The 22,435-nt window shown below is 44.2% G+C and overlaps 3 protein-coding genes across 3 annotated transcripts; 2 read left to right on the forward strand and 1 right to left on the reverse strand.

The window, feature by feature from the left end:
- On the reverse strand, positions 1-625 carry PtA15_4A133 (uncharacterized protein; the record flags this gene model as incomplete). The annotated part of the gene is made up of 2 exons (XM_053167986.1): positions 1-503; positions 589-625. The coding sequence occupies 2 exons, from the start codon at positions 623-625 to the stop codon at positions 1-3; spliced, it is 540 nt and encodes a 179-aa protein (XP_053019240.1).
- Positions 626-647: 22 nt separating this feature from the next.
- PtA15_4A134 (uncharacterized protein) lies at positions 648-4,726 on the forward strand (the record flags this gene model as incomplete). Its single annotated transcript, XM_053167987.1, has 14 exons — positions 648-656; positions 734-743; positions 813-836; positions 926-1,028; positions 1,115-1,233; positions 1,314-1,537; positions 1,624-1,691; positions 1,787-2,684; positions 2,770-3,061; positions 3,141-3,312; positions 3,375-3,444; positions 3,538-4,154; positions 4,239-4,416; positions 4,568-4,726. 14 exons carry the CDS (start codon positions 648-650, stop codon positions 4,724-4,726), a joined length of 2,943 nt encoding a protein of 980 aa, XP_053019241.1.
- A 1,719-nt stretch (positions 4,727-6,445) lies between these two features.
- On the forward strand, positions 6,446-8,624 carry PtA15_4A135 (uncharacterized protein; the record flags this gene model as incomplete). Its single annotated transcript, XM_053167988.1, has 6 exons — positions 6,446-7,025; positions 7,111-7,285; positions 7,364-7,433; positions 7,537-8,135; positions 8,236-8,407; positions 8,505-8,624. 6 exons carry the CDS (start codon positions 6,446-6,448, stop codon positions 8,622-8,624), a joined length of 1,716 nt encoding a protein of 571 aa, XP_053019242.1.
- Positions 8,625-22,435: the final 13,811 nt, after the last annotated feature.

A 22,435-nucleotide genomic window follows, 5' to 3' on the forward strand; every position in this document is an offset into this window, starting at 1 on the left:
TCAACTGTGTATTAGACGTTGCACTTCGAGCATTTTTTTTTTTCCCTCAAGCGCGAGTCTCTTCTCGTCAATCTCCAAGAGCCGTTTGGAGATGCAGAGTTCCTCTTTCAGCATCGCATTCAATTTGTTTAGGGCCACCAGTAGCTCCTTGAAAAGCGATGCGAATGCTTCGGCTTGAGATGGTATCTGATGGTCGTTGGAGTTTTCAAATCGGCGCTTCTTGGATGCCTCTTGGTCCAATATAGCGCCAGAGACCAATGAAGCTGGGCGCGCCATCGGGGTGCAGATACCATTAGTGGTGGCGATGATGGCGTTTAGTATGGGGTCTTTCAGATGGACGCGACCAAAAGAGGGACCTGGGGCAGTTAGATCGGTTTGGGGAACTCGGAGTCGCCATTTGGAAGCCTGCTGCTTACCTTTGCTCGCTGGCGGACATGGTGGTGCCGCGGAGATGGCCTCAGCTGCCGAGCTGCGCGGGAGCGCTGCCCATGCGCTGGATGCCCCTTTGACAATTTCCAATCATTCGCCCTTTGACCTTCGGCCAGACTACATATATCGCGACACCCCTAATCTTTCTCAACTTTTTACCTGATTCAAGCGCAGACTTTCGATCGAAGCCAGACATCAGAGAGTGCCGTCGTCACGTCATGTTCGGTGTGGTTCGTCTGTTAACGCTTTCATTCTAAGGACCACCCAGCTGATGCCTTGATGAATCATTTTCTTCGGCTTCTAGGTGCGAAGACGTAAGGGCTCCAGACTGATTACCCAGTCAACAGCTCCACACTGAACTATTTCTATTTCCCTATGACTAGTATTCGGAGCGGCACCCGCCAAAGGTACCTGTTCTTATTATTTTTAGACAAAAAAGAAACCCGATGGAAGGAAGCACAATCCTAACTAGTCTGCTCTGTTATCCGAATTTCAGAAGAGCCGGAATTCGAAAAAGCAGTCGAACTCATAAGCCTCCCAGCTGGTCGGCTGAATTTAATTCGGCCAAAGCATGTCACCAAGGTCGAAAAGGAATGCATGCAAGTGTTCTTTTTTCCTCCAGACACTGTGTTGGTGTCAACGATCAAAGTCGAGTAGTACTAATATGCGAAATCCGACACACTAGTTTCTTGGAAGCCGGTCTGATAATTCGGCGAACTCCAAGACCATTTCATTATCAAGTGGTCATTACGAGGTTGGGCGAAGACGATGAAGAATCGTCAGAAACTGAGGATACGCTAGACGGTGCGTTAGTATCCAATAAAACAACACCCTTCCTCGAGAAAAAAAACTGAATAAGAAGGCGAGAACGTACGATAACCTAGACGATCATGAAAAGGCCTTTTTGTTGGAGGAGGCGCTCGATTTCCGAGTGTACGAGACAGTGGATGAAAGCGATGAAGAAGAAAGACCTACGATGGCGTTTTCCTGGCTTGATCTCACATCCCCCGGCTTATCAGAAAGATTTGAATTCGTCATAAGCAGCCAACATGAAAACTGCTCCGCGCCCGAAATCGAACGGGTTCAAGATGCTATTATGCAATGCATTGTGAGATATCGCCCGCTACCTTTCGGGCATGTGTGCTAAGCAACTGACATCGCTTTCTATCACTGACATTTATTGCTGAATTGTAGTGGGAAGGCGAGAATGGGAAAGATAGTTCGGAAGCACCAGATGAAGATCTACTGGCAATCAGGCAAGGGTGAGCAAAGATCACCTCGATTACTTTTCACTACCTAACTGGGCAAGCGACAAACTAACTTTATCGAAATGATTTCTTTGTCCGGGTGATAAAAGCTTCAATTTGCCTTATCCACAACCAGAGATCACCTACCCAGTACAACCATCGAATCTATTGCGCGCACCCAGTACTCCTCCAAGTGATGAATCGGATGTTGAACATTCTACCGACACCACTCTAGATTATTCTCAAACCTCGCGCGTATTCCGCCCACCCAGTCTTCAAAGCGAGCAGTCAGATGTGGAGAACTCATTAGAAACTCAATCCAACTTGGGAACGAATGTCGAGGAGCAGGATGGTGACGATGATAGCGATTCCTCTGCTGACGAAATAGTCAACCAACTCATGGGCACCACTCTAGCTGATAAACCTAAGGACCCCCCTTCTCGGGCAAATTCACAGCCATCAGCTCCCTCCCCCCAACGGAAGCCAGGCCCGTCATTCGTAACAGATCAAGTTTCTCCAGCAAAGGTACAATCTCCCTCGCCCTCGTCACAGCGCAGTCCTTCCGTCGAAACCACTTCATCCAGACATTCTTCCCGCTCGCAAGAATCGATAGCCGACGAGGACGTTCAGATCGCTCCCCACAATCCGACCAGCCCTAGTGACGAAGCTCTGGCAGATTCATCGTCATTTGACGACGGCCATCGAGACCTTCAAGCAGATCAAGACCCACACAGCATCTCAATGACTGATGATAGAAGCATGACATTTACTGGCGAAACCGTCGTAGCTTGGGAATCGATTTGTAATCTTTATCTATTCAAGGCCGATGAAGCGAGGTTTGACAGGTGGGAGACTGGGGCTCTGGCAGAACTTTATGTATCGGCCCCCGATAATCCCCAATCTGACATATGTTGGCTAACGGTGAAACAACCGGGAGCGAAAGTGAATGATGAACGTGTGGTGATTTCTACCCCCATAGGGAGTGAACAAAATCTCAGTTTCAGTGGCGTCAGTCTTCCCATCCTACATATTTTATTCTTGTCGACATTACGAGACATGTGTTTAGTGGACTCATCACATTGATCTATTTTAGGGCAATATTCTGTTCCACTACAAGTACGGGGAAGCTGACTACCGAACATGGGCATTACGATTCCCGGGCGACGAAGTCTCGCGTGACCAATATACTGCTGCTCAAGAAGCATTCGCTAAGGCTTTATACGATCGAGATAATGGCCTAGGTAGTTACGAGGCCCAAGACCGTGCCACAAAAGAATGGAGTCGTTTGACCTATGGCGTCCCTGTCGATGGAGATTGCTATGAGGAAGACGACGCACAATCTGATGATACCGAAGAAGAAGTCGAAGATAGTGAGGAGGAAGAAGGTATGTAGCTCTGATTGCCATTGTAGAAATTCGTATAACTTTCCCTGAACTATATCTTCCTTGTATCTGGTCTGGGCAGAGTACGCAAGTAGCGATGATGATGATGACGCACAGTTACAAAGATTCCGATCCTTGAATTCCACTAAAAACTCTTGCCATGCTCTCGGGGCGAAAGAAAACTTGTCCTGCGTTATCAGGGGTAATATGATGGGGATATTTCGGAATGAGTCCACAAGCGACAAAAAATTGAAGTATGGTTTTCCTTGAATTACTCTCAGATTCCAAAGCTTATATGTTTCCCGCGCTCCTTTAGATTTATTGCTTCGATCCCCGACCTGACAACGCTCGATGGAACAAGAGCCGTTCACCCAACCAAGATAATGGTGAGTTTGGGATCGGTTAAGTATGCATCTGACGATAATTGTCGACTAATCAATCAACTCTCAATTTCCACATCCGCCCTACCGATACTAAAGCTATATATGCAAGATGACATTGTGATTATCAAAGATAGGAGTATCCCAAATTATTTATTCAAGCTCGACCTAGGAGTTGGCAAAATAGTCGAAGAATGGGAACTCAATGACGACCCGCTGACGGATTTTTTCGCACTAAACAAATTCAGTGCAATGGAGAACGAAAGTACCTTGATAGGGACCTCTCGTAACGAATTCTTCAAGATCGACCCGCGAGTCAATGGCCGTAAGGCCGTGGATAAGCAAACCCAAACTTACAAGACGAATGTAGACTTTTCATGTGGTGTGACTTCCGCCTCTGGATTCATCGCACTCGGATCGGATACGGGAATGATTAGATTATTCGACCCTAACATTGGCAAGAAAGCTAAGACTTTACTGCCTGAAGTGAGGGATGCAATCAAGCATCTTGATGTCACTAACAACGGAAGATATCTCGTCGCTACTTGTGAAAAGTATTTGCTACTCTATGATTGCCAAATGAAGAGCGGTAAATTGGGATTCGAAAAAAGCTTTCCGAAGGCTGAGAAACCCGCAGGGATAAGAATCGAGCTTACCCCGGAACATCGAGGGCGGATTATTCACGAGAAGATTCCATACTGTTTCAATCAAGCAAAGTAGGTAGTTTGTTTTTCCGGCAAATCACAAGCTTGCATATTCACTCTTTTCTTATGGCCATTGCGCAATACGATTTAATCTAGGTTCAATCAAGGCGATGGAGAAGTAGAAAGGAAGATTATTACCGCAATGGGTCCTTATATCATTGAATTCGATCTGAAGTCGATCTTGGATAAGAGCAGAAGGACTCAATATGTCCTCAAAAGGTATCAGGAACGCGTCGTTGCCGATAACTTCCGGTGGGGCGATGCTAAAGAAATTGTCAGTGATTCTCTTTCCGACCATCATCATTTCCAGTGTCCATTGAATTGTTCAAGGAACTTGAAGCTAACGAACCAATTATTATTTTATTTCATCTTCGAAAAACTTATTGCTGGCCGGTTGAAAAATGAATGCTGCATATTTACAATAGGTTGTTACTCTTGAAAGTGATGTGCTCATGGAGAAACACAATAGATTGTTGAAGCCGAGTCGACAATCTATCGTCGGACTGGAGCCTATCCAGCCATCATCTAGTCGAATCCGAACCGGCGGTTCTACCTTGGGCATTGTTCAAGAATGGGAGGGTTGATGAATCAAGGAGCTTTGTTCTTTGGGGCTCGGTCCTTCACATCATCAGATCGAATATACCTTGTTCTCTCCTCCACTTTGCCCTTTATTCATCTGGTTTTCCTCAAAACGCTTTGGATAATGTAATTTTACTTGTCACCCTCTGGTCAAACAACCAAAAAAAAAAAAAACATGAATACTCCAATATCCTCTTCCTCCTTCTTTGCTTCCATTTTCTCTTGAATTTTTCAGTTATTAATGTACCTATCTACGTACTTCAACATACACGAGGGCTGTTCAGTTTCTCATACGGGCTTGACTTTTCAGTACCATATCAATATCTTGTTTTCTCTATTTGTTTCCACCTTTGCTAACAGTTATGACCATCATCATCCATTATCAGTATCATGAAATCCTACATCTGTACGCGCCTTGGATATCAATTACATATGTAGTTAACCAATCATCCAAAATATCTTACATTGTGCTCAACGATTTATCCTTTCCCTTCTCTCCTCTGGCTTTTCTTTTTGGATGGCCCATACTCTCGTGTTTGCTACCAACATTGCAAGTTGAAAACCCGTTCTACTCATTCTTTGCTTTGTGTGCTTGGTCACCCCGGCCTTTAGTTACACCTAGGCCTTCTTCCTATACATTCATTTGATGGCCGGAAAGCTCAATGTTCACGAGGTAGCTCGGGATGCCGTAGTACATATTCATGTCGCTAGTGCGACATCTCTTTATGTTTCTGGCAAGCAAGACGCGTCGAAGTGACTCTATGGCAAAGGATACAGCTATCTTGTACCCGGTCACTTCTGCGTTGAGAAACGTCGCACATAAATCAATAACTCAAGAAATTTGAGGCTAGTCACCGCTTTATTTCAACCTGGTCTTCCAGGGCAAAGCTCAATACAAGCAGGTGGTAAGATTGATACTGTAACAAAGTGCTAAGTTCCTCAGAGCTTTAAAAGAAGCACCATTATTTCGACCAACATTGATGCCAACTCGTGCGTTGGTCAGCCGGCGTCCTCTACCCTAATTTCCAATTTTCCTCAAGTTATCACTTGTTACATAAGGGAATGAGATGCTATACATGTAAATAGTCTCGGCAGACTTATCTGGCTACATTCTCCCACAAAGTTTCGGCCAGCATCCAATGCGCCAACTGGAGTGGACCTCAGGAGTCAGCGCCGTGTGGTTTTTGATGGGGCTCGCAATAGCCATATCGAGCTTGTCTCTCGATTGGTCGCGCTTCGCGCCACCGGGCGTCGTGCTTTCGGGATTGTATAGAAAAGCCAACCCTCAGACGGCTATCGTAGTCTATCGTACGTAGTACGAAGATTCTGACCTGTTCTGACGCGCCCTACAGATCCTTTGACCTTTGAATTCATTTATTTATGTAAATAATACGTTTATTTACCTTTGTTGTCTATTGGTCCCATCACCCAAATAAAGAAGTGTATTGCCTTAGTGATAGATCTCAGGAGAGGCTGATTCTGGAGTCCTTAGCCCATCTACCGTTCATGCTATTGGAGAGTCAGGTCGGAGCCTTTACTTTTCTGCAAGATATCGTTAGCCTTCGCGTTTGTTTCATCGGCCAGCCAACACCTAGATATTCAGAATCTGGTTTCCACTCTTCCCACCAGTCGGCCAGTCCTGAATTCATTGTCACACCAATCCCTCCCATCATCAATACGCTGGTTCCATATAAATAACCTCTTGTTCCATTTTGATCTCCACCATGGGCACTTTCGGACTAAGACCATCCGACTGCAGCTCACCCTCTGAAGTTGACAACGAAAGCAATCAGCCTGATGTGCAAAATCTCTTGGTAGAAAAGGATAACCAGATCACCCAACTACTCAACAGGATCCAACAGCTTGAGATCGAAAAAAACAAAACTGGAGACGCGCGCTATTTTTCTTCGGACAATGACCCTGCAACTTCCTTGGCAGCAGCAACCAATCAAGCTCTAACCTCTTTAAATCAAACCAATCAACTCCAGATTTCACCAGCCGGTCACTCTGAAAGCTCCTTATCTAGATTACATCAGTCTGGAGTGGACTTCGAGAATAACCATGGAAATTCCGTAGCCAACCCGTCGACAATCAGAACGTCTTCGACTAGAAATTCTTTAATCGCGACCATTTCTCGACCTTCCTTGAGCGGAACAAATCACGCGTCCATCGAATACCGATCAGAAACCACCTTGACTAGTTGGAGCTGTGTGACGCGTAGTGAGATGATTCCAGAAAAGTATGGAGAGGAATCTAACAGCCGTTTTCCTCTCATTGAAGAAGTCGAAGAAACTGGGCAAGGAGGTATGAAATTTCCATTTCAATCGATTTCTCCGATACATAAACGACATGCTTTTCTAAATCTTCAACTATCATTTCTCCTTGCCAGACTCCACAAGTGACGATGATGAGGATTATGAGCCTGCAGTGCAGAGCTTCGGGTCCAGGCGAGGCGAGCCCGCCAACGATCACTATGCGATGGGATATAGAGGCGTATCGTGTGTTGTTGGAGGAAATACTGTCAAAACGTTTGACGATGAGGCCAGTGGTAGTGGAAAATTAAAGTAAATGCGCTTTGTTACTGTAGTATTAATTTCGAAAACACGATCTTACTGAGCTTGTCTCTTCCCCTCACTCCTCAGATTATTGGCCACGATGCCTGGCCTGTCTACCCCTGATGGAAAGCGATCTCTGGTCCCATCCAAGGTCATGGTCAGTAATGATAGTTATCAGAGACCAGCTGAATGCTGATTGGATGGACAAGTGCTGACTCACTGATTGACCGTTGAATCGGCTATTCTTTTTGAATATATAGTTGCATAGACAAGACAGCAACTTGATCATGCAAGATAAGTATAGCCGAGACTTGCTGTACAGCTTTGACATGGAGTATGGTAAAGTGGTCGATGAATGGCATATCGGTCCTGAACAACTCGTGGACTTCTGTCCGGGTAAAAAATTCAATCAGATGCTCGCGGAGCCGACCTTCGTAGGGGCCTCGTCAAACTCGCTTTATATAATCGATCCACGATTGCATGGCTACAAGGGAGTTGCATTGAAAACGTACAGTCCCTTTACCAGGACCAACTTCTCCTGTGTTGCGACTACCGAATATGGATGGGTGGCGGTCGGATCCAAAAATGGAGACATCCGATTGTATGACTCGTTGGGCAAGAATGCTAAAACTCACCTTCGTGGTTGTAAGGGCCCAGTTTTGGCGCTCGATGTTTCTAAGGACGGGGCGTATTTGGTCGCTACTTACGAAGCTCACTTGGTGCTCTACGACTGCCACATGGGCTTTAATAGAAGCATTGCTAGTTCTGCGAATGCTTCCGGTATCCGGGTCAATCTTACCCGAGAACATGCGAAGTATCTCCATGATGAGGGTGTTCCGCTCGTCTACAAATCAGCGACGTGAGTGCGTCTCTATCCCCTTGAGCAGATTTGTTCTCTTCATCCAGCTGATCTCATTGTTTCTTCTTAATGATGATGATAATGATGATGTTCTATTCAGGTTCAACTTAGGACCAAATACGACAGAGAAATACATCACCGCCTATGTCGGCCCTTATTTGATCGCATTCAACTTGCGCTCGATACTGGCCAACAAGCCCGAATATGAGATCAAGAGATATCAGGATAACGTAGTTGCCAGTAGTTTTCGATGGAATAATGATAAAGATATTGTCAGTCTTTATTTTAGGGTGGCTACAAGAATCACGCATTATTCTTCTTCTGACTGTTTCTTTTGGCATTTCCATGATGATTCTACGTTGTCTCTAGGTTGTCACGGTGCCAAGTGACGTGTTCGTCCAGGATCGAGCCAAGTTATCTCGACCCCGCCGCCATTCGCTAGATCATTACCGATCAAGGAACATTATAAGAGGTAGACCTTCTGTTTAAGGTAGCTTGCAACAACGTCTGGTTTGTACTGGGGAAAAATCTTTTCAGCTGGTCACTGGCCGGCTTGAGTCTTGTTCTGTTGTCTTTTCTGTCCAGTTATCTTCTAGTTTGATCTTATCAAATTGCCGGGTAAATTTAATACTCATGTAGTTGAGAATGATTTAAATATTGGAAGACTTACTGTAGGATCTACGCCCCCCGTACAGACTAAAATTTCACAGATCTAAACCTTACTGGCTGGTGAAAAGTGATTGAGATTAAGTTCTCACCAGCCAGTAAGGTTTAACCTGGCCTGACAGATCTGGCTTTTTAGCCCACGGGAAGTCATCCATTGACAATAGCCCGGTTCACGTTGGGGTTTGACTAGCAAGAGTTTAATTACAAACATGCGTGTTTAATGTCAGCTCTTGCTGAAAGTCAGACTCCCACGGCCATTTTTCAGCTTTTTAAGCTTACTTTTTGATTGATCAGCAACACCAATTTTAGTTGGCGGCATAAAATCAACGTTGTAACAGCTAAGCTTCGAAAAGCTCAGCGCAGCGGTTTTGTGCACCGCTGCGCTGCGCTGAAGGATAGCGCTCAAACCGCTACCGCTTCCCCTATTCAAATTCCCTAAGAAAAAATTTGTATTTTAGCGAGCTAAAAATAGCGGCCACGTAGCGGCAAACCGCTAAAATCAGCGGTAGCGCAGCGCTTTTCCGCTGATTTTAGCGGTAGCGCAGCGGTCGAAAGGTTCATTTTTGTTTTCATCTCCTGAGGCAACAGTAGCTGTAGTGTTGTTGTTCTTTGGAACACGGGGCCGTCTAGTGGCAGGAGCAGGAGTTTCAGGCACCAGCGAACGACGAGAATCGCCGTGGGTCGATATGAATCCTGGCCGAGTGAGTGGGGTACGAAGACGAGTAGACTCCCGGCGTTCCGATTGAGGCGGAATGTTTCCATTTCCAGTATCAGGGGGGGTAGATGGTTGATTGCTGTCGGAGTCTGGGACTGGGTCCGCACGTATACCAGAATTTAGATGCCAAACCATGATAAGAACGGCGGAGAACGGCGGAGACGGATTCTGGTGACCACGTATTGATCAAGCTCAAGGGCAACCGGTGAGTTGTACATACATCTAGGCTGCAGTGGGCCGCAAGTGCGCAGCTTTTGGCGGCCGGCGCAGAGTTTAGCGGTGTGTGCAGCCTTTAGCGGCCAGGAAGCGCTCACGTAGCGGTATTTGCGCTGCGCTGCGCTATCTTGCAGCTTTAGCGCCTAAATTTCTGCTGCGCTAACGCTGAGGCCTCTGAAAGAAAATCAGCTCACCGCTAAATTTAGCGTTAGCGGAAGCGGTTTCTGGACAGCTTCTGCTAAATGCCGTGGGGGTGTAGCGGTGTGACCGCTGCGCTGCGCTAAATGACCGCTTTTTTTAGCGTAGCGCAGCTGTTACAACGTTGATAAAATGCCCAACGTGAACCGGGCTAATGGAATGAGATATGAATTCCCTCTCAAATTTCAGCTTTTACATTAGAAATATGAGAGGTACAATCTGATGTAACATTTGACTAGCACCAATACTACAAGACAACTCTGCAACACTCAGGCCCCAATTATAAACACTATTTTGAGATAATTTTGAAATGGTTTTGAAATCAAAACCAACTTTGTTTTGATTTATTTTCATTTCAAAAACGGTTCAAAACTCTTCAAACACACCTGGGAGGGGTGTTTGAACTTTCAAAATCCAAACGGACTTACTTCGCGCACTGCAAAAAACACTTCGCGCACTGCACAGTGCGCGGATTCCCAAACACTTCGCGCACTGCGGGTAAAATAAGCAACTTTTTGAAGGTTTTTCTTGACCAATCAATAGACAGGCTTCCCATTGGCCTCTCTGAATTTTTTGGAAGTTTTATGAAGCATTCTTCTATGTTAAAAAAATCTTTAAAACCAAGAAGAAATGTAGGATTTGGGCGCCTAAAAAACAAGGTTCTCATAGCCCCAAAATTCCAAATCATTTATTGAGTAATGGAACATGTAAGAAAACCTACTTCAGAATTTTTTAGCCACTTTTTGCAAGGATACAGGTCTGAAAAATGAGGATAATTTAGATGCAATGAGCTAATATGTGGTGAATTTTCTTATTTTTCAGACCTGTATGCTTGCAAAAAGTGGCTGAAAATTTTCAAAGTAGCTGTTCTTACATGTTTCATTACTCAATAAATTATTTGAAATTTTTGGGCCATGGGAACCTTGTTTTTTAGGCGCCCAAATCCTACATTTCTTCTTGGTTTTAATCATTTTTTTAATATAGAAGAATGCTTCAAAAAACTCCCAAAAAATTCAGAGAGGCCAATGGGAAGCCTTTCTATTGATTGGTCAAGAAAAACCTTCAAAAAGTTGCGTATTTTACCCGCAGTGCGCGAAGTGTTTGGGAATCCGCGCACTGTGCAGTGCGCGAAGTGTTTTTTGCAGTGCGCGAAGTAAGTCCGAATCCAAAATGCAAGGAATCAAAGTTTTGAAATGGAAGTATGCCTGTATGGTTGCTGGGCCACTGGTGCCTCAGACACTCCCCATTCAAATTTCTGTACTTGGTTGGCAGAGGTTGCAAATAGGGGGGTTCACAATAGGCTAAAAATAAAACTTTAGAGCCAATTTTAAGGCCTTTATCAACAAATTTTTAAAAATATGGCAAGATGTATGGGATTGAGGCCCCAATTATAAACACTTTTTTGAAATATTTTTGAAAAGTTTTTGAACTTGCCCAAAAAAGAAATTGAACTTTTTTTTGAAATCTTTTTAATTTCAAAAGTGCTGCAGATGCACTCAAATACACCCAGGAGGTGTTTTGAACCATTTTTGGAAGAAAAAATGTTTTCATTTTTTTTTCATTTTGTTTTCAAATATTTTTCAGTTCATTTTCAAAAACCTTTCAAAAATATCTCAAAAAAGTCTTTATAATTGGGGCCGAGTGTCCCTTGACAGTCAGAAAAAGTTCTTCATTTTTAAAAAAGTTGTTCATAAAGGGCTTGAAATTGGCTCTAAAGTTTTATTTTTATCCTATTGTGAACCCCCCTAATGGGACGTACATGTAACCACCAATTCTGGGACCGGCATGGACGACTCCTCTCGCCAACCTATCCAAGAAGTTCTGGGATATGGTGGTCCAACAAGAGGTCAGACTTGCCTGTCCAAGCAGATGGGCCAATTGGTGATGGCCATGTCCAAGAACTGCTTGGACAGGCCGCTCCAAGGACTCTCCTGGAGCTGTATTCCAGCTTTCCTGGCCGGTGTCACAGACATCTTGCCCCTGCCTAACCCCTTGGGCAGGTTACTTGGTAGGGATGCACTTATGTTTATATGTGCACCCTATTGTTTGAAGCTTGCCCAAGATATTTTTGAAATCAAAATTCTTTCATTTTGATTTCATTTTTGGTTCAAAATTCTTTCATTTTGATTTCATTTTTGGTTCAAAATTCTTTTTGATTGGTTCAAAATAAAACTTGGAAGCCTGTTTATAATTGGGGCCTCAGGAAAGGCATAAGCTTCATTCCTGAGCTCCTCCATTTTTTCAAGACCTGCCATTTGCTGCCCTTTTCTGTTTCTCCACCACTTTTCAACACCTCCATTCCATCCACAAGCTTTCAGATCTGATCCTGGCTGTTTTGCATCCTTTGCCCTTCTTGTTTTGGCATTTGCAGGGGATGTGGCCTTGGTGTGAAGCCCCACACTCTCAGCGGTTTTCACAAGGTGACATGTCACCTATCACATGAATTCCAATAGCCAGGAGCCCAGTTACAGCTCCTCCCTCCACCCTCCTAGCCTGACAGAGAGCCCTAAAAGAATACAAGCAACTAAGAGTTAGATTGCTAGTTATTTTATATATAGTAACTACAATTTAACTCATGAACAAATTGTTGTACCTAAGAGCGGATCTAAGTCCGTGCAGTATTGAGAAAGAAGAATATAAGAGGAAAAGGCTGAAGGATCTAATATGATCCAGGATAATTGGGACAATTTGAGTCAGGTACCTCAATGTTTTCCAATGCACTCACATAGACAGTTGACAGTGTAAGATTCTCCTGCCAGTGCCGGGGTGATTCTTCCTCTGAGGCTGGAGCCAAGTAGTCCTTGGTGTGCATTGTGGTGATTTACATAGGCTAGCGGTGTAGAATGTCCACTCACCACAGCACAAGAGAAAATGCAGTGGGGCGGCTGAGCAAATGCTCAGTCTACATATCCACACAGATGACAAGCATGCATGCTTATGTGTCTCATATGTAGTCTGAGGAAAAAACTTGAATGTACAGCTAAGAAAGCACACGGAAAGTTGGCAAACGGGGGAGCTGCGGGAGCGGGGACAAGGGAACCGGGGTTCAAGCCACACTCCGGATGTGTGGATTAGCGGAACGGTTAGAGTAGGAATTTGGCGGGGCTCACAGATGGACTGAATAGCGCAGACCAGCAGCAGGTGAACTGGGGCAGCAGAAGCGGATGACGTTGGGGTAGACACGCCAGGTAGAGACTGGGGTTGGAGACTAGTCAGAAGGTGCGGGAGAACATGTTTTGGAGAGGTGCTAGGATGGGAAGTGATGCATGCGGAGTTTGGCAAGCACTGGTGATGTTGGCTGGGAGCAGAGTTATGCGGGTGGAGGGAGTGGAGGAGAGGGACCTTTTGGGGGGGCTTTTCTCTCACTTCTTCATCTATCATTCTAGAATACTATTACTACTCATCTTAAAGTATTATTGGAGTTAGAGCTGTTGTAGTCGGAATCCTTAAGGTTCATTGCTCCTCCCCACCCGCCTCTTTTCTCTTGTATACTCCAATTGTGGAGTTTGCCCACCCCTCATCTCAACACTCCCCCTCAAACTCCACACAACTAAATACAACCATGATGAAATAGAAAACAATGAAGTGATTGGTCTAGAGAAAAACACAAACAAAAAAGTTATTTGAAGATTTTATTCATGATTTTGCCATGAAATGTTGCCATGAATGTTTGCCCTGACCGGTTTAGTAAGGAAATCCGCTATGTTGTTGTTTGTGAAAACCTATTCAAGTTTGATGTTGTGTTCTCTGATCATGTCATTCACAAAAAAGAAGTTGCATTTGAGGCTCTTCATCTTGCCTTTTGAAGCATTGTTGTCCAAAATCAATACCGCCGCCCGATTATCACATTTGATGGTGATTTGAGGATTCTTGTCCAACAACTGAATGATTGGAGTCAGAAAAAGTAAGAAGTCTACCAAGGATCCTAGAGAGATGAAATCGGCGGCGCAGGTTGACGTTGCCACGACTTTCTGCCGTCTTGAACCCCCAAGCTATCGGACTATTGTAGAGAGTGATTACAAAGCCTGATGTCAATCACTGAAATTTGCCGCCCCAGTTGGCATCAACCCAAGCCACCATGTTATCCCCAGATGGGTGCAGTCAAAGTTGTTTTGATTTTGTCATGTTGATGTATTGAACAAGGTGCAATAAAGATTTCCAGTGTGTTTTGTTTGTAGAGCAATTAAAAGGAATAGTGCGGACAGGGGGAATCAAACCCGCATCTCCCCGATGCATGCTGGGATGCTCTACCGTTGAGCTATATCCACAGGTGTGAGGTGTACCAACATATACTACCTCTACATTGTTTGGGTTGGAGCTGAACCAAGCCAGATAGTTGACGGCAAAACTGATGTTGGGTCTTGTGCCCAGTGCAAGGTAGTTGATTGATCCTATTAGAGATTGATAAAGAGTTGCTGACACAGGTTAACCCCAAGATGTTGTGAGATTGTCACCTGTCAGAGGAGTATGGGTTGAAATTAGGTTGTTGGATACTTTGGTTTTGTATTTTGATACGAGTTGGTTGACAAGGAGATGTTGACTAAGAAAGATCAATTCGTCCTCATATTCAAGGTGTATGCCTACCAGCTTATCCGGTTTAGAATCCCATTTGACTCGCAGGTTAGATTCCATTTTTTGTTGGAGAAGGTTGATTTTTTCTTGATTCGAACCAAAAACAATGCCGTTATTGATGTGTATCCACACAATGATTACCGAGTCGTTTTTCTTGTATCGGTACAAGCATTCTTCTACTTCATCACACGCAAAACCCCATCCATGTAGAAGGCCTTTGAAGTGCTTACACCAGCATTGGCTGGCTTATTGGGTCCCATATAGGGTTTTCTTCAGTCAGAGTACTTTGCCGGATAGGTGTGGGAAGAGTTCAACTGGAGGATCCACGTAGATTGTTTCTTCAATTGGGCTGTGAACAAAAGCCCTTGTGATGTCAAACAAATTAATGATCCATTTATTCTTGAGCGCAAGGTTGAGTAGAACCTGGAGAGTAGACAGGGATGCAGTAGGTGCAAAAGTTGACCAGACATCCTTTCCTAGGCATTGCTTGAACCCGCGCACAACAAACCTTGCTTTGAGATTCATGATTGACCCATCTGCGTTCCACTTGATATCAAAGACAAATTGAGTGCCAATTGAGTGCTTGCCCTCTTTTTCGAGGATTTCAAAGGTGTTGATATTGAGCAGTTGATCCCATTTGGATATGCATGCCTTTTGCCATTCTGACAATGCCGGCAATTGTAGTGCATTTTTGAGTGATGTTGGGATTTCTGAATCAGATATTGCCTGCAGGTTGTTGATATGGGAGTCTTGTTCTTTGAATATCTCTTTGGTCTGTTCTTGTCCCAGGGTCAGAACTCTAAGAACGGTTTGATTGTTAGCTAATGTGTCAGGTTCAGGGAAGAGAGGTATCCCTTGAAAATCCAGAAAAGTTGCATACTCAGAGTTTATAACCTTCTGAGTAGATGGGTTCCAGAAGAACCAGCCCCTTTCGTCATCCTGATAACCCACGAGATAGCCTGTCCATCCCCTCTGATCAAGTTTTCTGCGCCGTTCTTTTGGAATGTGGATCGTGGCCCGGGCCCCAAAAGGATAAAATGCTGTTGCTTCAGGTTTTCGGCCGGACCAGAGTTCAAGCGGAGTGCCGAGTGTATTTGCACCGTTGATTTGATAATTGATTGAAAAGGAAGCATGCACATCAATAAGCATGTGACCATAGTTTCAAGGGAAGTTCAGAATGAGCCAGAGTAGAGTGGGCGATGTCACTGAGGGTCCAATTGAGCCGTTCTGCTTCGCCGTTTTGTTCAGGGGTGTAAGGAGAAGTGAAAATAATCTGACAACCGACCAAATCAAGGTAATTGGAAAGAGTTTGAACGGTGTATTCTTTGGCGTTATCACATCTGATAAATTTAGGAGCCAAGCTAAAGTGGTTGGCCAGTTTCTTTACAAGGGCAGATATGATTGATGGTACTTTGGATCTTGATTTCATGGGGTAGACAAAAGGAATACGCGGTAGTGTGATCACGTATGGTGAGAAGGAATTGATTGCCAGATATGTCAGGGTCAAAAGGGCCCATGACATCTTTCACAAGGAGGTTGAGTTGGTTTTCACAGGGTATAACTTCAGGGAGGGAATGACGGTGCTGTTAGCTTTTGGTCTGTTTGCAAGTCTTGCATATGAACGGCTGCCAAGATTTCAGGTCAAAGGAAGGGACAAATCATCAAAGAAAATCCTTCACAATCGGGTTGGAAACGTGGCCGAGGCGGCAATGCCAATTGTAGGAAGATGGAGAGATTTTGGAAGATAATTGAGTCAAGAATTTCAAGGTGGAATATTGGTTCAGTAGATTGAAGGAATTTGGAGTGACAATCCAAGATCGATTGTGATAAAAATCTGTTATAGAAGCAAAATCAGAGACTAAAGTGATGTTGTGATTGGGAAGGAAAGATGGACAAAAACCCAAGTCAATAAGCTGGCCAAGGCTAAGCAGCATTCCCGTCATGTCCGGGCTGAACAGGACTTGAGGTATTGTTAGGGTACCATCCCCATTGGTTATCCTCAGGTGACCACTATGGGTTGCCAACATTGTACCGGTAGATGATGCCAGATTCAGTTTCATGGGTGGTTTGAGTGACACTAAAGAAGAGAAAGATTGGAAAGAGTCGCGCACGTGATGGGTCACCCTGGAATCCAAAACCGTGCCATTGCCGGCAGCAACTGTTGCATCCGCACCCATGGCTGAACGAACTGCCACATTTGGTTCAGTGCCAGTGGGTGGGTTGTTTGGGGAAGCGGTGTGGTGCTCCATTCCAAACCATAAGTAGTATTTTATTGCTTTTCTTTACATACATTCATCATTACATTGCCCATTTCCCCATAACCCTTCACAAATACCTCATTATTATTGCATATTCAGATTCTACGCCAAATTTTACCTATAGTCACTCATACATAGTACCCCCTTATCTTCAATGGTTCAGTAGTTATAAAGGATATAAGACTTACAGACAACCTACATTCTTCATTAGTTACAATACTCATTTCATTAGTAACCTACTTGAATCATTACAGTAAATTCCTTTTACATATTTATTCTCACATACTAAACTCTTTACATACATTTCTTATTATGTACTATGCCTATTGTACACCTTACATCATTAGATCTGTGCTTACCTCTTTCAGTAGTGCTCATCATTACAAGTAGTTACTATGTTCTCATCACTCTTCCCCATTAGTACATTCTTTTATTCCCATAACCAGCATTCCCCTTTCAGCATTGCTCATCATTACATACTGTTACTATGTTCACATCACTTTTCCTCATTTGTACAACCTTCATTCTCATAGCCAGAACTCCTCATTGTCTGTGCTCATCCTTCCTTCATATAAGAACTGTCTTTCCCCCCTCACTTGTACCTCATGCAGAATTTATATATAATTTTAGATACAGAAATTATAAGTGCCCATTCTCATCAACCCATTGCCATTGAACCATTGCCCATTGCTTTCCCCCCCTTTCAACCATTACTCCAACTCTCTTACCCTCAGTAGTCAGTAGTTAAGCTCATAGTACTAGCTCCTAAGATCAAGCAGAAATCAGCCACACCTTTTCTTATTTTTCTTAGTGTTACTCTCATCCCCTCAGCATTAGTCAGGAAGGCAGCCTCTTCAGCACCCTTGCATAGCTTACATTAGTACTAGTGTTGCTATCCATTTCCCTTCCAAGCTCTATTCTCCCCTTTGAGTAGTTCCACAAGTGGTGTCCCAACAGTGGCTTTTCTATACTTCAGATATCTTCAGCTCTAGTAACACTCTTACCATCAGCTACATACTACTTTTACCTACACATCCTCATACTCCTTTCTTTATAAATCAACCTCCTGCTTTTAGAATCAACTTCAACCAACAATAACACTATCAGCATCTCCATTATCAACCTTCAACACTCTTCAGGTTTAGATTCAACTTACCTGCTTCAATCATGTCTGCCCAAGGATCTCCCAACACCAATGTTGCTCCCAGTCTTTACCCTCCAGTGGATCCATCCAGTAATGCTGCAGTTCAGGACTCCACCACTTCCAATGCTGGTCAGACTCAGGTTCCTCCTACTGGTCCAAGTTACCAACCTTCTTCTACTTGTCCAGGTCCACAGGCTTCTTCCAATGCTCCAGATCCTCAGGTTTCTTCTACTCCACAAGTCAACTCCAGTTCTTACAGACCTCCATTTGGACCTCAGACTTCTGGTATTCCTAGATACACAGGATATAGAGATACCAATCAGCCTTCAGAAGATTCAGAAGATTTAGAGGCACCTCCACCCCGCTTTCCCAGGTTCCAGAGCCAAAGGGACGACTCAACACACTCCACCAGGTCCAACACTCGCTTTTTAAATAAGGAACCAGCTATGCCTAGGTATCAGGATCCTGTCAGCAGAGGAGTAAAGATCAAACCCATGGACAAGGAGCTCTTCTTTGATGGAACCAACATGCCTGTGGAGAAATTCATTAGAAGGTATGAAAGTGCTGGAAGAGATGATGGTGCTAACTCTAAGGAACTGGCTGGACAAATCATTGCTTTTATCAAAGGGTTGGACCTTAAGGATGAAGTGGAAGACATGTCAGGCCATGAAAACTTGGATTGGGAAACCCTGAAGAAACAGTTACTCACCAGATTTGGAACCTCTCAGCCATTGGTCAGATATACCAGGGAGGATCTCAGGAAACTAGTCTACAAATCAGCTCAGGATGGAGGAATCAGCACCTTGGAAACCTTCAACACATTCAGAAACAAGTTTGAAACCATCACTCACTACTTGGTAAGAATGGGGTACAGTACCAGCCTGGAGGAATTCAGACACCTTCTTTTGGAAACTCTTCACAAGGATCTGGATCAAAGGGTTACTAGAAGCTTGATGAAGGACAATCAAATGCTAGCCTCAAAGGATGGAGGTGATATCTTGCCAGACACTGAAACTCTTCTTACCTACATTCACCAGGAAGTCTACTCAAGATCAGTGGTCAACAGAAGGACTGAATGGAGGGCAGAAGAGAAATTCACTTTGGACAACTCACCTAGGACCTCCAAACCCACACCTGCTACTCAGGGAGCTGCCCCTACTGCTTCTACTTCTCTGGACAAACAAGTGGAACTCCTTACCAAACAACTTGCATCTCTCACTGCTGGCAAAGGACTACCCCCTCACATGGACAAACCTGCTAGGACCTGGCCATTCAAATGCTATTATTGTCATCAGGAAACCCATGGAACCAACAGCTGCTCTCAACTTGCCCAGGACATGTCTAGTGGTGCTGTTATCAAGGATGGCAGAGATTACAGACTTCCAGACAAATCAGTTATTCCCTGGATTCCAAGCAGACCAATCAGAACCCCAGTGGAAGAGTACTCTAAAACTAAGCTCACATCTTCTTTTGGCCAACTAGAGGAGGACCCAGTCTATTATCAAACCCATAGTTATGAAGCAGACCTTGGAAAGAGGACCAGAAACAACTCTAAGGATCAGGATGAAGAGGAATCAGCCAAGTCAGACAAAAGGATCAGGAAGGAGAAACAGGACCTAATGGACATGGATACAGAGGACTTACTTCACGTGACACAGCCCCCTACTCCTAGTGCTTCCAAATCCCCTACTTCAAAAGGCTCCCCTCAGGTCAGATTCCAGGATAAGGACAAGGATTCAACCACTGCGCCTAAGGACAAACCAGTTAAGAAAACCTATTTGGAAAAGACTTTGGCCAAGGAGTACCCAGGAATTGAAGAGGAAGTGGCTAGTAGGATGTTGACTGCAGGAAAGATGGAGTTGGCCTTTGGAGAAATCTTTGCTATATCACCAGGAGTTACTGACTGTATTAGGAAGAAGATAACCAACAGAAGGGTCCCATTGGATGGTGTCAAATCAGCAAACTTCACAGACATGGAGGATGGAGAAGAACCAGCACAGGAGCAACCCACTACTCACTACTCCTGCCCCCTTGGATACATCACCATCACTATTGGAGGAGAGAAACATCAAGCACTCTTGGATACTGGCTCTATGGTCAACATTATTCCTGAAACTCTTGCACATAAACTTGGATTAGTACTCACTGCTAAATCTATGAAGCTCAAAGGAATTGGAGGCCACCTTACTGATATACCTGGAATTGCTGAAGATGTGGAGGTAACCATTGGGAAAGTAGTCAGGACAGTTCATTTCTGGGTAGCCAAAGGACCAGTTCAGATGATTATTGGAAAGCCTTTCTTGATGGATGTCTCAGCTAACATCAACTACAATGGAGCCAGAGGAGAAGCACTTTCAATCATGGATTCAGCTGGTCAGACTTTTTTGGTTCCAATTATACTCCCCAGTAATCAGAAGTGGGAAACCAGCATACCTTCCAATTCTGGACTGGTAATTTTTTTAGATTGAGACCAGGTTTTCAGTTCCCTTCCCTTACAACTGCAACCCTGGAAAACAACCAAAAGCAACAAACTGTAGACACTCATTCAGCAAAATACAAATCAACTCTAAAAAAAATAAAACCAGTAAACCAACCAATGCCATTATCCCTCAATCCCCCATTATCAAGGCCACCACTCTCCAGAGATCCTTACCTCACTCCTTTGAACCCATTTCCTCCACCATTCACTCCTACCTCTAAGATTACTCAAGAAAGGCTGGACCTCATCAACTTTGGACCTCCTGGATGGCTCTCTCCTCAAGAATATCTCCTGCTGGTATGGGTAATTGTGATTAGACAAGGTGCTTTGGCTTTTGTGGAAACAGAAAGAGGCCTTCTTAAACACACCTATGGACAGCCTTATATTATTCCAGTCATTTCCCATGAACCTTGGCAACAGAAACCAATTCCAATTCCTGCACCCATCAAGGACCAGGTTATAGAATTGGTAAGGGAAAGACTCAGCACTGGCCTCTATGAACAATCCTTTTCCAGTTATTCCAGCCCTATATTTTGTGTAAAGAAGCAGGATGGTAAGCTCAGAATTGTACATGACCTTCAGAAACTCAACAAAGTCACCATTAAGGACGCTGGACTACCACCAAAGACAGAGGAACTCATTGAATCATTTACTGAAAGGGCTTGCTATGGACTAGGTGATATTATGGGAGGATATGATGAAAGAGAATTAGCTCCAGAATCCAGACCTTTGACCACCTTTGAAACACCCCTTGGAAGATTTCAACTTACCAGATTACCCCAAGGAGCCACCAATTCAGTTGCAGTTTACCAGGCCCAAATGATGTGGATACTCCAGGATGAACTACCTCAACATATGGGAATCTTTGTGGATGATGGAGGTATAAAAGGACCAACCTCTGACTACAATGAAGAAACTCTAAAGGACAACCCCCAGATTAGAAGATTTATCTATGAATATGCCATTACTCTGGAAAGGATTCTTTTCAGGATTGAAGAAGCTGGACTCACCATCTCTGGGAAGAAATTTGCTTGCTGTGTACCTGCTCTGGATCTGGTTGGCCATGTGGTTTTTAAGGAAGGCAGAAGGATATCCATCAAGAAGCTCAACAAAATTGAAACCTGGCCAACTCCCACCACTCCTTCAGATGTCAGAGGATTCCTAGGTATCTGTGTATATGTTAGAACGTTCATTAAAAATTACTCAACCCTCACTGCTCCACTCAGAAGACTCACCAGGAAGGACTCCTCTTGGGATTGGACTGAAGATTGCCAGGATGCCTTTGAGGACCTTAAAAGGATTGTTGGAACTGATATCACCCTAAAGAAATTGGACTATGGACCTGATGCTGGCTTAATCAAACTCTCAGTGGACTCCAGTGTTATTGCTGCAGGTGCTGTTCTTACTCAACAGGATTCTGATGGATTGGATGGGCCTGTGTTATATGAGTCAGTAGTCTTTTCACCCAGGGAATCAAAGTACTCACAATCCAAATTAGAACTCTGTGGTGTTGCCAAGATCCTCAAGAAACTTCAAACCAAACTGTGGGGCCAACATTTTCAACTCAGAGTGGATGCCCAGTGCCTTATTGGAATGATCAACAACCCTTCACTTCCCAATGCCCCTATGAACAGATGGATTGGATTTATTCAGTTATTCTCCTATGACCTTGTTCACACTCCTGGAAAAACTTTCACCTTACCTGATGGACTTTCAAGAAGACCCCCTGATTCTGATGAAGATGATTGTCCTAGCTTTGATGAAGATGAAACCTGGATCAAACCTCACCCTGGATTTCGAACTAAACATTCTTCTTTTGGCCTGCTTCTGGGGACATCAGCTAAGTTGGGGGAGGGGGTAAGTAACTTGCAGCAAGGAATTTGGAAGCACCTCCAGGAATACCTTTCAACCATGAACAAACCTCCAGGATGCAGCAGCCTGGAATTCAAGCAAATTTTGCACAAATCAGCCAACTTTTTCCTTTCCAATGGAGTCTTGCACAGGATCAACAAACCATTCTCTCAGATAGTAGTCACCTCTCCTTCAGCTCAG

The sequence above is a fragment of the Puccinia triticina genome, chromosome 4A (assembly GCF_026914185.1).
Source record: "Puccinia triticina chromosome 4A, complete sequence".
In the NCBI taxonomy this organism is placed as follows: Eukaryota; Fungi; Basidiomycota; class Pucciniomycetes; order Pucciniales; family Pucciniaceae; genus Puccinia; species Puccinia triticina.